The following is a 16961-nucleotide window of genomic DNA, read 5'->3' on the forward strand; positions in this document are numbered from 1 at the left end:
CAAGAGTAGAAACGATGAACCAATAATCTTTCCGGATTCTAACTTTTTTTTTTCTAAATGTATTCTCTAGAAAGCAGCTCAGTTAACTGCAAATATTGTTTAATTAAGCTGCCTCGAGCAGGACAACACAGCGAAGGCATCACCTGTTCTTGTGAAAAAGTAGGAAATTATTATTTCAACATGTCCAGCATCATTAACTTTTCGCGACAGTGAAAACTTCTGACGTCCTTTTAGTTTGCAGCGCCACCTCCTGCCAGTTACATAAACTGCGACATAACACAACCCTACAAAACGACAAATACCACTTTTATATAATGATGTACATACAGTGTTTATTGATACAGATACAAAAAATTGCTCTTTAAATAATCTCTCTCTGGGCGAATCAAATCTAAAGATGAGCCCAAAAAAGTTCAGGTCAACACACACAACAGCTTTAAACATGCAAAATAAAAGTACACTCAGGACAGCACGAGTAGTATAATCAGAAAAATCCCAGTACTTGTAATGTGATTGTTGGATCAAGTCTCTAAAAGAAATCTTCATGAACATTTGTAAAAACAGTGTAAAACATCACACATAAGTGATTTAAAATGCCCCACAACAAACCTAACATTGTTTTGACTGCAAAAATCCCAAACAACATACAGTACATTCAGCCAAAACCACATTCATTCGATTACAGACCGCCACCGAGCATCATAATATTTCATATATCTGTGAGAATTAAAGCAAGGAACTATGTGTAAACTACTTTCATTAACACATTTGATTTTTAAAAGAGTGCAGTGAAGCGATCAGTCTGCATCACTGCCTATACTAGGTTGTAAAATATTTTAAATATACACATATGTCATATAAAGTTCAATGCTGATTGCAATCACACTTACACAGGTAAAATAAACCAGATAAGGTTTCCTATTTTGTGCAAAATTCCTCATAAAACAGGCAATATACGCCTCGATTATTTTATCTGATCAAAAGGAAACACAACAATGAGAAAAAAAATCTAGACACTAAACAACAACAAACATGAGACACAGCATACGGGACAGTGGTTTTTACAGTGCGACGCACAGCTGAAATGAATCCGTCTGAATGTCCGGTGTAGCTGTTCCTCGCCTGGTGCTTCAAATAATATTTAATGTAGTGGAGAACTTTTGTTTTGTTTGACTGCATTTTGGAAAAGAAAAAAAATGTTTCACCACTGCTTAGACATGTGGCAAATTACAGTGTGCAAAAAATCTATATGAACACACATATATATATATATATATATATATATATATATATATATATATATATATACATATATATATATATATATATATATATATATATATATATATATATATATATATATATATATATATATATATATATATATATATATATATATATATATATATATATATATATATATATATATATATATATATATATATATATATATATATATATATATATATATATATATATATATATATATATATATATATATATATATATATATATATATATATATATATATATATATATATATATATATATATATATATATATATATATATATATATATATATATATATATATATATATATATATATATATATATATATATATATATATATATATATATATATATATATATATATATATATATATATATGTGTATATGTATATATATATATATATATATATATATATATATATATATATATATATATATATATATATATATATATATATATATATATATATATATATATATATATATATATATATATATATATATATATATATATATATATATATACATATATATATATATATATATATATATATATATATATATATATATATATATATATATATATATATATATATATATATATATATATATATATATATATATATATATATATATATATATATATATATATATCTATATATATATCTATATATATATATATATATATATATATATATATATATATATATATATATATATATATATATATATATATATATATATATATATATATATATATATATATATATATATATATATATATATATATATATATATATATATATATATATATATATATACATATATATATATATATATATACATATACATATACATATATATATATATATATATATATATATATATATATATATATATATATATATATACATATATATGAAACAAGTCGAAAATAACATGACATCATCGAGCTGCATCTGCTGGTGCTTGCACATTACCCCTACCATGATGCAGTAATACTGCAAACTGTAACTTGAAAGCATCAAAAAGGATCGAGTTTGCGCAAGTAAACCTTTACAGAAAGTGTCAAGTCAAGGAACATGACTCTATTATGGCATCCGAGACTGATAAAACTTAAAAACACAATATTTCAGTGGTATTTTTAGCTCTTTGTAAAAAAAAAGAAAAAAGAAAGATCAAGTGGTTTCAATTAAGTTCGTGCTCCTAACTGAAATATACTGTTATATGGGTATGTTTGTGTATGTGTGTGCAAAGGAACGCACCTTGGATAATAATAATACTAATAATAGTAATAATAATCATGAGCTGGAACGATGCTGGATTTTTTGTGACTAAAAAAACCATTCAGATTTCATCATTTATGCATCTAAAATATTGTAAATGCATGCAGTATATTTGTGTTATAATGGCAATCATTTTTATTAACTTTTTCAAAATATACTTCAGTCCTAACTTACCAAATTACTGTGAAGACATCGCATGACTGCACCGCCATCTGCTGCAGTCATTGCTGAGAGGATTGTAAACTAAATTACCCAAATAAGTTTAATTTTGGGTCATATCAGAAAATCTGTAAGCCTGTGGCGATATACTGTCTCTGTGACGGGGCCCAATATCAGTCAAGCTCTAATATGATCACACTGTTTAGTATGAGTAATGAAAAACAGGAGTATGTGCTACCACTACATGTACAACACCTGGTTCCTAATACTTGTGCTGGATACAGAGCATGTTGGAGTTCCTACAGACTGTAAAACACAGTGTGAGAGTAGCTGTGCTGGAATGCCTGCAGTAAAAGTGGGTGCGTGTTGGGGGCTGGTCTGGCAGGTCAGTGGGCCTGAAGGATAATCACTGGTGAGAGGTGGGGTGAGGTAGATTTTGGCAGGTCACTCCGCTTTGGAAAGGCTGTTCCTGTCCATGAAGTCTTTAAGCTTGGTGGGAAAATCTGTCATAACTCCCGTGGCTCCCAAATCAAACGCCCTCTGAAAGTCATCCTCGTCATTCAGCACCCAAATGTACACCTGAAACCACATGAAGGATTTGTACAGTTAATACACACGCGCTCAGAGGCTGTCACACACAGGAATGTTTCTGTACTCAAGTCTATATTTGATCCGGTAGGAACCTTTCCAGTAACTGCTTTTAACCACAGTGTAACTACAACAAACACACAGGCTCAGTTCTGGCATTTTAAAAAAGTTTTACACACTGTTGGAGCAAAACAAGGCACACGGAAAGTAGTGACAGCAGTAGTCCTCAGGAATAGTTCTCCTGGCTTCTTGAAGGACATTCAAAGCTCTTCTTTGGATGTTGGCTACCGTTTGTTCTATTCTCTGTCAACATGATCCCACACTGTCATGTTTTACAGATGGCTGTAGACTCTCAGTGTTGTACCTCTTGACCTCCTTCATACATGCACTAGAACTAAACCATGGTTTTTAATGTGGGATTCATGAAACCACCATTTTATCTTGCTTTTCCGTTATTAACCTGTGCAGACATACAAGTGTACAGTCCTATAAAAGACCATGGGGACGATGCTGTGTGTAGCTTGAAAGCCAGGAAGCACAAAAAACCCTCTTTTTTTAAAGTACTGTCCTTCAGTCAGCATTCTTTGTGGCTGGTTGTTTGTGACACTCCTCCCTGGTGACAGTAAACAACTACAACATGCAAACCTGTGCGTAGGCTCTGATTAAGACAAACGCGCAACCATCCCCTTTATGTCAACTAATCTTGGAAATTGTTCCGGGACTGCAAATAAAAACTTGGCAGGTAATAAGATGCTGCCTATCGCTACCACGGGCTAAGTTCAACCAGTAAGGTCAGCGAACCATAAGAGACTGAGACCAAAGAAAAGGGAAAACATGCTACAACACGAAGACTTTTGTATCCATGTAATCAGGTAAGGAAATTCCGATGAACCAGCCATCCATTCTAACCCCTAAAACACTCCCATAGTTCCTCATTTATTGGCCTATAGTTCCTTACAGGAACCTGAATCAACTTAATAAATAAAGGAACTGCAGTTTTACCTGGATTCCCCGAGCTGTTAAATGGTCAAAAAGAGCTTTCCTCATCAGCAAACTGCAAGAGAAAAATAAACACTAATCAGCTGAGATGTGTGACTGTAAATCCTTTGTATGTTAATTATGATCGCACAGCTACATCTCAGTAACACAGAAATACAAAAAAAAAGGCCTAGTGCTGCTGCATGTTTAGGTTTTGTTGAATTTTCTGCTGATTCAACCACAAAAATCAAAGAGATTTTAAATTTTTGGAGGAGAGAGCGACTTACGTGTCTGCCAGCCAGGCGATAAATCGCTGACCTCTAGTTAACCTGCTGGGATCCTGCAGTCTGAAAAAATTCACACAGAAAAGTCGAATAATCAAAAAAGGTAAAAAACAAAAACAAAGGGCACTTGATTGATGCTATAACAGCATGACAACATATTTTTAGGAAATTTCTGAAATCCACCCAAGAAATGTAATAAATCAGTGTGTTTAAATATGCACAAGAAATCAAGTCAATCTCTTAATAAATGCAATTTATGGTTTCAGTCTTAAAGCAAGAACTTAACACTTTAGAAGTGCAATAAAAAAAATTCTGTTAATCTTTAATGAGCGTTGGGCTAGAATAATCTTCTCTTTGACCATGATCCTCATGATCCACTAACACACATTTCGCAAGGCCAAGCTGTGCAAACGTTTCTTCTAATGACGTAATTAGTGAGTGAGTTCATCTTTCGAAGATCATCCTTCAGGCAGATAACAGAGATAGAAAGGACACCAGCGCAGCCAGGGGAGTGAATCTGAGCCAGATACTGTGAAAAGGTTATAAAGCCTCAATTCAAAGTTAAAGTATGTTTAAATTTATTACTCAGGCAAGAAAATAAAGTTATTAAAGTTGGAATCGCCTTTGTCTAAACTTCTTTAATTTGGAGGAAACAACAAACAAGTCTGTATACATTATCCAAAAACTCCAATAACAAGGCCCAGCTAATGAAGACTCCTCCAAAGGTTTACTCCACGTCCTGAGGCTTAAACAGTATGAAACTTCAGCCTTGCGCGTCTCTGTCAAAGCTCTACCTCGACTGTTTGATGAGCTGCTGCTGAAGGACTTTTCTCTGGAGACAGACCTTGTTCCAGGAATTTTTACTCACATAATGATAATCATAAAGGTCATAAATAAAGAACCTTTAAACTGTTGCAAGTCAGACGGCGACATTTCAGTTTTACCTGCAAACTGAGATCAAACCACAGCATTGACAACTGTCTCCACCCAATAAACCAGCAGCAGCTAAAACACAATGCTGACAGATTTTACACTACTAATTATTAATGGTTTGTGTTGACACTGCAGCATAGATGACTTTAATCATTTATGTTAACTGAACAGCAGGTTAGTTAGGGTATAAAGAAAACCTTAACCCTGCTGTGAATCACTGTTATTTCATGTAGGGCCTGTTTTGTAACTGTATTAGTGAGGGTGTTTGCATGCTGCTGAGACAGAGCTAACCCTTTCCTGAAAACTGTTTATCAAAGTTCCTGACATGCACCTTTTATTTCTTTCATACCACATTCCCTGGCCACTTTATTAGGCACACCTTGCTAGTACTTGGTAGGCCTCCGTTTCCTTCAGAGCTACCTTAATTCTTTATGTCATAGATTCAACAAGGTGATGTAAACGACCCTCAGATAGCATCACATGACAGCAGCAGATTTGTCGGCTGCACATCCATGCTGAGAATTTTTCGTTCCACCACATCTCAAAGATGCTCTGTTGGACTGAGATCTGATGACCATGGAGGCCGTCTGAGAGCAGAGAACTCACTGCCAAGTTCAAGAACTTTGAGATAATCTGAGCTTTGCATTATACTGCTTATACCGTTATCCTGTCACATGATTGGCAGCAAATCACTGCATCAGAACAGGTATACCTAATAAAGTGTCCATAGAGCGTATTACTAGTATTTGGTTACATGAACAACAAAGTGCAAGTGATTTGGGTGTGTGACTGTGTGTGAAGGAAATTCAAATACATTTCCATTTACTCACTGTGGTGGATGCAAATCCACCTCCCTGTGTGCTCACTGCCCTGTCAGAATACCAAACAGCCTCTCAACTGTCATCAGTCCAGTGCATAGAGAGACTTATTCGAAGGTCAGCAGGTCTTCTCGATCATTTCTACATGCATTCAGTTGGTGTAATGTGTTTGGATGATTAGATATTTGTATTAACAGGCGTACCTAACAAAGTGGCCTTTGAGATTATTTGTATTGGGTTCACGCACTTACTTGGTGATAATGGAGGGCATGGGGATCTCCAGGAACTGCTCCTTGATTGGAACAAAGGGCAGGAGGCCAGTGTAGAAGAGGCCTAACAGCTGCAACACTCTGGGCAAGCTGAACAACACTGGAATATGAGGGTTCTGCAAAAACAACCAACCAGACGAGACTTATGATCAGTTCCAAGTCGTTTTTATTCACCGATGAGGATGATGATGGCTTATGATGATAAAAGTGTTTCCTCTAAAACTCCCTCAAAGGGTCTGAACATTTTTAGAAACAAGACAAAAAGATGAATACTGATTCCACAAAGCAGTGCATTCAGAATACTGCTATATGGGACAGATTTAGCACTTTTTCTGTAGGCCTGCTGGTAGCAGGTTATTCCTTTGTTGTTATGAAATTCTGCAATTTCATAACAACAAATTTTATAAATAGCTACACACATTTCACCAAAGTAATGTGAAGCAGCATATAAAACTACCTCTTTGTAACACTTTTTCACAATCTGGTTGCTGGCGTTGCCCCAGACAGTCAGATGCTCTCTGTCATACTTCACGACCAGCTCGGAGACCTGCAAGGATTGAAAACTCAATGAAACTATGAAACAGAACATTTTCTCTTGCTTTTGCACTGTCCTGTTGCCAATGTTTAAAACGTAGAATTTGTTTTTTGATGAAAAGACGGTGGCAAAACTCATAAAGTATCTAGAAGGACACTTGGAGAGCAGAGTCCCAATAACAGGGCCAACGTCCTCTTAAATTAGATCAGTTCAGGATCTGAACAGGTTATTCCTTTGTCCATGCATTGTCCCGTCATCATCAGATTAGTCCTGTTACTTTATGCATGATTGTGGTGACAAACAAATAAACATAACTCAGTCTTGGTTATGAAACCATCGTACTTTAGTAAATGCTTTACTTTCCTTTCTTAGGCACCATCAGGCTGTTAAGTCTATACGTTTTTGGACAAGGATACATTTTTTGTAGTTGTCACCACAGTGGATTTTAAATCAAGATATTATTGAAGTGTCAACTTCAGCCCTAATTCAGGGGGCTTAACAAAAGCATTGCATTAACTCATTACTCCCTGAAAGCCCACTAGAAGTAATCCTTGAAGCTCTTTTCTGTCACATTGCAGGCCTGCTTCCAGGACAAAATGACTGGGTGTGCGACTTGGAAAAACCCGGAAATTATTCTAATTATTGTCAAAACGTGTTTTTATTAATACATAATAGGTGTCAAAACCCATCATTAGTGTACAGGGGAGGTTAAATTTCATCTTTATGGGAGAAAGAGTTCACCGTTTGGAATTTTAGCCATTTTTAAACACTGCCTTCTTCAGAAGCCTAAAAGTAAGTGAACAGGTGATGAGATGTCCCTCGTGATTCCACAAGAGACACAAAATCTGCATTTGAGTCCAACTGCTGAACTTGCAAAAAGTATGAAGGAGGAAAGAACAACTCAGGATATAAAGCATAACACATCATCTGTCAAGGACGGTGGAGGTAGTGTTATGGCTCCCAGTGAAACCGGGTCACTGGTGTTTATTGATGATGTGACTGCTGAGAGAAGCAGCATGATGAACTGTGAATGTACAGGGATGTACTCTTTTCTCAGATTCAGCCCGAGGCTCCAAAACTGATAGGCTAGTGTTTCACAGTACAAAGTGATAACGACGTAAAGCATCCTGTAAAAGCAACCCAAGAGATTCTCGATGAAAAGAAATGAGATATTCTTTAAAGTCAGTGACCTGATGCCAACTCAAAGGTGCCTGTTTTTCAATAATCAAAGACAACAGTGAAACCAGAAAGACCCACAGACAGGCAGCAACTGAAGGCAGAGGCAGTAAAGGCCTAGCAGAGCATTTTAAGGGACAAAACACAGCATTTGGTGATGTTCATGGGTTCTGGACTCCAGGCAGTCACTGACTGAAGTATTAAAACAATCTAAAATGATGTTAGTTTGTCCAGTTCATTTTGAGCCACTGAAAATCAACTATGTATAAAAATGGCTGCAATTCCTAAAATGTTTTAATGCAATTTTTTCCAAAAAACACAAATTAAAACTGCACAGTTTGATCTAAAATCCACTGAAGTGATGTACAGAGGCAAAACTACAAAAATGGTGTCACTGTCCAAAAAGCCCAAGTGTACACTGTTTCCTGCACAACGAAATAACCACAACCTGCATGTCATCAATACAGTAAAGCAAGTTTCAGTCAGGGGTCAGAGAACTGAAAGAATAAAAACAGGATGAGATACACACACACAAACACACACACACACACACACACACACACACACACACACACACACACACACACACACACACACACACACACACACACACACCTTCTTGATGAGCGTGTCATTGTTAACCTTGATGTCAATGTTGACAGGAGTGTTGGGAAATGCGTCAAACACGTCCCTGAGGAGAGGGATGCGTTTGTCCTCTCCTCCTTCGCAGAAGCACTCTGCACAGACAAGGACAGGTTAAAAACACCATCAGCTTCAGATTAGACGCCGGGTTGTGCGCACTTGTATTTTTAGCAGCAATTTTCTGCCCGTCAGTTGCCAGCTGTTATAAACCAAAATGTCAATTTGTGTCACCTATTGAATAAACACGCTTCGTGGTAATTACATAAGTGACAGATATGTGATGCTCACCTCGCTGAAAGGTTACACCCAGCCTGCAGAGGTATGGAGGGAGTTCCTGCAAAGAAAGCACGACAGACACAACTTCAGATCTCCTGGAAACAAAGCAGTCATGCTCAAAATAAATCCAGCATTACTGATATAGTTTCCTCTAGAGCAGCCGTTCCCAAACTTAAGACTGCCGAGGCCAGCTGTGAAATCTGAAATCTTTATTTCTTCCATATATGGGAAATGCTCTTAGGATCACTTTATCTGGATATTTATGCTGATTTATAAGTTCTACTCCTTCAAGAGTACTAGCCACTAGAGTTTATGAGTCGAACCTTACTGGACAGCTTCCTAACTCACTACCATGATCCTACCAAGGTCTGTGCTTATGTCTACAACAAGGCCAAAGACCATGAAACCACTAAGCCTCATCTTCAGTTCCAAAATATAATATTTAACTTGTAGATGGGATCTCTGACCCAAGAACCTCTACAAATACACAAAAATACTTCAGTTAAATGTTGTAAGGTTTCTTTGCAAGACAAAAGCATTTTTTTCCAATAAGCATTAAATGTGTAGACTACCAAATGTTTAAAGAGGAGGGCAGAGCTTAACCAAAATCCTAAGTTACTCACAAGGAATTTAGCTGGATAAGAGTTTTTTAAAATCAAGTGACGTAATCACATGACTTGGTTTTGACCTCACCTGATCAAGGCGCATGATCCATCAAAGCTCATATCATGTCTAAACACAAACCACATTCACAGTTGTGGTCAGAGGTTTCCATCCAATCATCATGAGCCTGAGTGTCATGATGATTTGCGGCTTTTAATGATTCCTTTCAACTGTTGTTTTTCCAGGGTGGAATGATCTTTAATGACTTTTAAAAAGAACTGAATTTATGTAAATCTTGTTTGAATTCTCAATAAACAAATAAATTTCTGTCTGTCCGAGGTCTTTGTAAAATTAAAATTCAGTGTTTTTATTGTAATTTTTCATGCAAAGAATTAAAACGTGCACAGTGCTTGATCGATGATGAGAAGAGATTTGAAAGCGGCTTCAGTTTGCTGTCAGACAGCAGAAACTTACAGAGTAGGTTACATCGGAGATGTTGGTGTTGATGCCGCAGGTCCTCTGCAAGTCGCCATCATGTGAAACCACTACCTGCTCATCTTTTGTCAGGTGGCAGTCCAGCTCCAGCATATCTGTGCCGACATCCACAGCGCTGCACGAGCCAACACACAGTACACATATAGACTCAGCCGCAAGGTCAAGCACATAAACATTAACAGTGAAATCTGGACCCTAACCATGCAGTATAGCGCACAGCTTCAATAAATGCATAAAACAGTCCACCTCTTGTCTGATTAATTATTCAAACGAAGGAGAACCACTAGGTTATCTTTTACATGAACAGTTACTGTACATATTGCACCAATTCACAAGCTTGTATGTGGGTAAAAGAACTAAGACAACATCTCAAATGACACACACCGTCCACAGTCACAAGTGCAAAACCCAAAGAAAGACCTGTCTTATGACTTTACAGTTTCTACTCACTGCTTGAAAGCCGTCATGGTGTTTTCCAGATTTTCACCTGCCCCTGAAACAGGAAAAATAAAAACTCAGATTTCTTTTTGTCTGCTTGGCTGTGATCACATATCTGAAAGAGTGCCTTCACTCCATACGTGGGCAAAACAAGTATCTTCTCAGGGATTTTTCTGATATTTTGCTTGTGGTTCATGTGTAGGTTTTTCTCATTTTTATCTTTAACTCGTTTCTGCAACTACTGCCCGGTAACAAATAGATGGTTATAGGACCAAAACCATAGAAGAGAAATGTGACAGTCAAAACCCTGAATAACAAACCTGTTTTTACCCATGAGTAAGTAACAAGCTGTTAGTGAGACCTAAAAGAAGCAAAGTAAGTTGGGATTAAGTGGCACCTTTTACCTAAGTCGAGGGCTGTTCTTAAGAAAGAAAACTGGTGACTTACCTCCACGGTGAGAAATGTGCTTGCTGACGAAAGTCTCTCGCTTCTTTCGATGCAGAAGATTTGGGCATTTTAGCAGCAGGGCAGAGGTGAGCACGTAGCCCGTTACTGTTGACAGGACATACACAGCAGCACACATCTTCTATCAGTCCCCTGCAAAACAAACACCAGACATTTAGCAGTGGCTGTGTCTGTCAGATAAATGTGTGTTGTTGTTGTTGTTGTTTAAATGCAGATACATTTTTCTCACCCACCAAACAGTTTTAACTAGTTAAAAGAAAATCACAAACACTAAACAAAACAAACCTATTTTCTTCATATTTTGCAAGGATAATAGGAAATAGGTCAAGAGAATTATTGATACATGAAAATTGATTGACAGAGATTAACATACTTAAACACAGCCTGAATTTTCTTTAGCAAGTTTTCTTGTAATTTCCTTAGTAGTCTTCAGGAATAGTTCTCCAGGATATTCAAAGCCTTTCCTCTGATTTTTTTGTTTTTGTTTTTAAGGACACACTGCACACTGTGCCAACATACACCAATTTTTCACTATTTGAGAATCATTTTGCCGGTGCCCATGTCTGTGCTTGTCAAACTATGTTATCGTTGGATTCAGCTAAAGAAATGAAGGGGGAAAATGTGTTTTCATACAGGCTGCTGGTAACAAAATACCTAAAGATACTATTTAAAATGGGTTCTTTGCCAAGTTGTCTGCTTTCTGTAAACACAGCTGTGGTTAATCCCTTGAGTTAGGTGCCTTTTTTATGCTGAATGACTCGTAGGTCAGTGTTAAGTCCCTGAAGAAAAGAAACCATTCCTCTAAAAATGACCAGGTTCAAGGACTGAACAAAAAATTAGTGAAAAAGCAGCCAATGTCAACCGAAAAACTTTGAAAGACCTTTAGAAAGCTGGGAGAACTATTGCTGAAGAAAGTATGGCTACTTGGAAGCAAAATATAATCGGGGGTGACTCAGGTCTTTTGCACAGTAATGTGTAATCTACATTTTTGTTTATCAAATACTAAGAAAAGCAAAGACAGGAAAACACAGATTTCAGACAAATAATGTTCAAAGTGAACATTTTAACTGTACATGGACCATTGTTGAGTATGTACACAGTCAACCAACAGAAGCCCACTTCAAGAAAACCCCCTCTACCATTAAATGCCTCTAATATCTCTAGCTGAGCAAATATTAAATAAAATTCCATAAATGTACAAAAGTGAGGTCCTAAAATGCAAGTTTTGTCTTAATAACACATGAAATCTCAAAACACTGTTCAGCTAAAGCTAGTTAATACTGATTAGGAATTAAAAGAAATCAATTGAAAATATCCCCTCTCACCAAATATTGTTTGTGTCACTTAAATTTTTGAGTTTAAGTTAAAAGAAAGAAAGGAAAAAGGAAAACAGTAAACAAGACACAACAAAATTAGACCAAAACATGAACCCAAATACACAAATGAAACAGAGTTACAGCAAGTTACTTACAGCACGCTTCCTTACAAGATCAAAAAAACAAACCAAAAAACAGCCCTGGCCGAGCACGAGCTCCTATTTAAATGACAAAACACACACATGCTGCAGGTCAGGCCCACAAAAAAAGGCTGGGCGGAGACATCATCAGCCTACATAGTCAAAAAAAGTCTGTATATTTACATTTAAAACAGTTAAAAACTCAGTAAATAAAACTGGCACAATTAAAACATATATCCAAAAAATTTTACATTTTCATATATTCAGTTCAAATCAATTTTATTTATATTAGGGCTGCCACAAACGATTATTTTGGTAGTCGACTAGTCACCTATTATTTTTGCGATTAGTCGACTAATCAGATCATGCATCCATTGGACGTAAAACGTACAGCTTATTGCACCAGCATGCATCTGCTCTTATATAACTATCATTAGCTTACAGCTTGAAGTGTTTAAGGTATGTGCTAAGTAAAAATAAAGACAAGATGATAGTTTATTAAATTTTATTGACATTTGCTGATTTTTTCGGTGGAGTTTAATAAACTCAACCATCTGCTCCTTGCTATCTAAAATATAACAGGACACCGGAGTATATTCTCGAGCATCTCACACTCTGATAATCAGTTGTCTGCTTGAAGTTTATTCAGCTGTGTAAAAACTATAACTTTATTTCTCAGCCAAACCGATTTACTCAGGAACAAATGAAATACTAAAAAAAAAAGCCAAACAATAACATTTTTAAGTTATCGAAGTGACTTATATTACATGTTTAACCTGAGTAGAAAGACTGCGGTGGGTTTGAAAACGATTTGCCGGGAGTCCGGTGTTCTCACGGGCTCTAGTGAGCCTTGCCCCCAGCTAGCTATCGAGCTGGTGGGTAACAGACGTCTCCGAAAACGTCGGAGCGCTTTTGAAAATATGTGGTGTCTTGATAAACTGAGCAGATATTTGAGGTTTACACAGCTACATTCTCGCCTGAAAATATGTTAAACTTTATTTTGTGACCCAAAAAGTATAATAAGAGTAATATTAAAACTAACTAGCTGCCACCATTGTTTACAACTGCGCTGGGCTGCGCTATGAATTCTGGGACACAGCTTCTTCTTCTTCGGGGTTTAACGGCAGCTGGCATCCTTGTACATGCAGTGCTGCCATCTTCTGTTTCAGTCCGTTATTACACTCTTAAATCCTACTACTTATTCCTGCGTCTTTTGGGATCTTACAAAGCTTCAAACGACGCGTCGACTATTAAATTAGTCGTCGACGATTTCAATAGTCGACGTAATCGTGACTAGTCGACTAATCGTGGCAGCCCTAATTTATATAGTGCCAAATCAAAACAGCAGTTCTCGTGAGGCGCTTTATATTGTAAGGCAAAGACTCTACAATCAAACGACTGCCTTTGAGCAAGAACTTGGCGATGGTGGGAAGGAAAAACTCCCTTTTAACAGGAAGAAACTTCCAGCACAACCAGGCTCAGGGATGAGCAGCCATCTGCTTCGACCGGTGGGTGTGTTGGCAGGAAAACATAACAAAATACACACATATTTCCATTTATGAAATTGACAAATGACTCCATAAAAGCAAGTAAGACTCTTTGCCGTTTTGGAAATTCAAAAAAAATATTTTCAGTCATAAGCCAGACTTGTTCAGGCTGAGAAATCACCCACTAGAGAAAATGCTGGCTTAGAAACTTTGGGTAAACATGACCTATACCCACCAAACCATTCCTATATTGCTCTGATTATCTTACTCCAAAAGGACAAGTCCACATTCTACATGGATAAAGGTACCTTCATGCCTTTTACATTTCCAGCACAGAATATATCTTCCATTAAACCTATTTTATAAAGGCGAATAGATATAAAGAAGTAGCAATTAAGTACTTTGTACTGTCAAATGTGTTACAAATTTACTATTACATGGTACTCTACCCCCAAAACTGAAATACTTCATAATTTCAGTTGAGAAAAGCAGTGCAAGTGAATAACTGATCCAAGGACAAAAGAATTTACATCTAAGAAATGATGAAGGATTGTTCAGCACATATCAAAAGTGTTTCTCAAATAAAAAGAAACTATAGCGGTGTAATTTATATGCTGGGAGCCCACCCACAAAAAATGGGGAAAAAAATGCCTTCACATATTTTTATCAGAAAAATCTAGCTCCAAAAGATAAGAGATCTACCAGAACAGCAGCTCAACAGATAAAAGAGAAAGAGAAATGCCTGTTTACTTTTTTTTGCAACCTGTAATTTCTTGTTCAAGTCACAGTTGGAGCTGCTGTCATATTTTTAACATTGGGAAACCTGTTAAGTAACTGATAACAACAATGAGACCCATTATCTCTAAAACCAGCTTACTGCACACCAGCTAAACTGTGCTAACGTTAGCTGTGAAACGGTCGAGCTAACAACATGACCCTCTTACCTTTGTCATCAAATTGTTCGGACTGTTGTTCTTAGTTGTGTTAAATAAGTTAGCGACGTCCACGCGTGTGTGAAGCGAGTTCGATAAAGTGATGAACTGGCGTCTCGTCTGCACTCTCACTGAGCTTGGAAAAAAACAAAACAACACCACTAGCCGGCCGCTTTGTCATGCGCATGCGCACTTTGCTACTTCCGGCTCTGGGACTATTTGCACTTCCTCTCGGATATTTCAAAATAAAATTGAAACGTCACGACTTTTCTAATGAAGAAATAATTACTGCCCATTGTTTTCCTTTAACAGTTTTTTTTTTTTTAAATTTGTTATCATCAAACCTAAGTATAAGTTCCCACTATATTTACATAAACTTTCTTAGATTCACTGTTTTAAAAGCTATTATTGCTTATTAAAAAAGAAGTGTATGGTAGCAAATTTTAAAAATAAGGCGGACATGCAGAGCTGTAGTAACTACAGAGGGATCAAATTGATACTATGAAGATATAGTCAAAGATATGTTTGAAGCTAGGTTACAAAGAGAAGTGACAATCAGGTGACAGCGGTATGGCTTCATGCTGAGAAAACACACTACTTATGAGATGTTTGCTTTAAGAGTGTTGATGGGGAAGTACAGAGAAGGTCAGAGGGAGTTCTACTGTGTCTTTGTGGGTCTAAAGAAGGCATATGATAGGGTACTAAGAGAGGAAATGTGGTACTGCACGAGGAAGTCAAGAGTGGCAGAAAAGCATGTGAGGGTGGTGCGGCAAATGAATGAGGGCAACAAGACAATGGTGAGGTTTGTGGTAGGAGTGACAGATGGGTTGAAGACAGGGATAGGATTACATCAGGCATCAGGCTATTCTTGTTTGCAGTGGTGATGGACAGGTTGGCAGATGATGTCTGGCAGGGGTTTCTGTGGCGTATGATGTTTGCAGACGACATGGTGATATGTAGTGAGAGTAGGAAACAGGTGAAAAAGAGCCTGAAGAGGTGGAGGTATGCTCTGGAGAGAAGAAAAATGAAGGAAGACAGAAGTAGAAATTAAGGCTTTGCACACAGCAGAACACCTGTTTCCTTATTTATTGCATCTAGTAGTGTATGACTAGAAAGATTTTAAACCCACTGAACCAGTTAACTGACATGTGTCACATACAGTAAATACAATATACAAAATTTTAAAAAGTTCATGCAGAGTGTAAAAGCAGAGTGTTAATGTCACCTCCTGTTTTGGGGAGTTGTACATGCTCAGTACCACTGTAGCTCAGACTAGACACACTGTGATTCGTTTACTTAAAGTGGCTGGGAATTGGACTTCTGATCATGATTTCTGATTGAACAATGTTTCTTCCTTTCATTTACATGCATGAATTACAGGGATATGGGTAAACATACAAGGATTTAAGGTAGTAAATGTAGATGAGTTTAAATTCCTGGGGTCAACCAAAGCAGCTGACAGTGCACAAAAGAGGTGTAAAAGAGAGTGCAGGCAGAGTGGAGTGGATGAAGGGGTCAGGGGTGATTTGCGACAGAAGGATAGCTGCAAGAGTGAAAGGGAAGGTTTACAAGATGGTAGTGAGACCATCTGCTATGATGTATAGTTTGGAGACAGTGGCACAACTAAAAAGACAGGAGGAAGAGCTGAAGTTTGTTGAGATTATCAATGGGAGGGACCAGGATGGACGAGAGTAGTAATGATGAGTACATCAGAAGGACAGCTCAGGCTGATTAGTTTGAAGAAAAGGTTTGAGAGGCCTGGTTGAGATGCTTTGGATATGTGCAGAGGAGGGATGGTAGATATATTGTCCAAAGGATGCTGATGAAGCTACCAGGCAGGAGGAAGACCA

At 36.9% G+C, this 16961-nt stretch overlaps 1 protein-coding gene across 3 annotated transcripts; it reads right to left on the reverse strand.

Moving 5' to 3' along the window:
* Nucleotides 1–2215: 2215 nt before the first annotated feature.
* gdpd1 (glycerophosphodiester phosphodiesterase domain containing 1) lies at nt 2216–15304 on the reverse strand. 3 transcript variants are annotated; one of them, XM_031731643.2, is made up of 12 exons: nt 15124–15304; nt 12708–12770; nt 11219–11368; nt 10784–10826; nt 10313–10448; nt 9248–9293; nt 8933–9054; nt 7064–7153; nt 6589–6722; nt 4590–4649; nt 4327–4378; nt 2216–3315 (listed from the first exon to the last, which is right to left on the reverse strand). In XM_031731643.2, exons 3-12 carry the CDS (start codon nt 11352–11354, stop codon nt 3181–3183), a joined length of 954 nt encoding a protein of 317 aa, XP_031587503.1. In that variant the 5' UTR covers nt 11355–11368; nt 12708–12770; nt 15124–15304; the 3' UTR covers nt 2216–3180. The 3 variants fall into 3 exon arrangements, with proteins under 3 accessions (XP_031587503.1, XP_039478165.1, XP_031587504.1); XM_039622231.1 differs by lacking the exon at nt 12708–12770 and having other exon boundaries at nt 8960–9054; XM_031731644.2 differs by lacking the exon at nt 12708–12770.
* Between the last annotated feature and the right edge of the window lie 1657 nt (nt 15305–16961).

Source organism: Oreochromis aureus, linkage group 14, assembly GCF_013358895.1.
Source record: "Oreochromis aureus strain Israel breed Guangdong linkage group 14, ZZ_aureus, whole genome shotgun sequence".
Classification (NCBI taxonomy): Eukaryota; Metazoa; Chordata; class Actinopteri; order Cichliformes; family Cichlidae; genus Oreochromis; species Oreochromis aureus.

Coding starts and splice junctions, on each gene's coding strand:
- gdpd1 (XM_031731644.2), bottom strand. CDS start 11,354: ATGTGTGCTGCTGTGTATGTCCTGTCAACAGTAACGGGCTACGTGCTC. Junction 7,154..8,932: donor ATGACACGCTCATCAAGAAG/GTGTGTGTGTGT, acceptor CAATCCTTGCAG/GTCTCCGAGCTGGTCGTGAA. Junction 3,316..4,326: donor TAACAGCTCGGGGAATCCAG/GTAAAACTGCAG, acceptor ATGTGGTTTCAG/GTGTACATTTGGGTGCTGAA.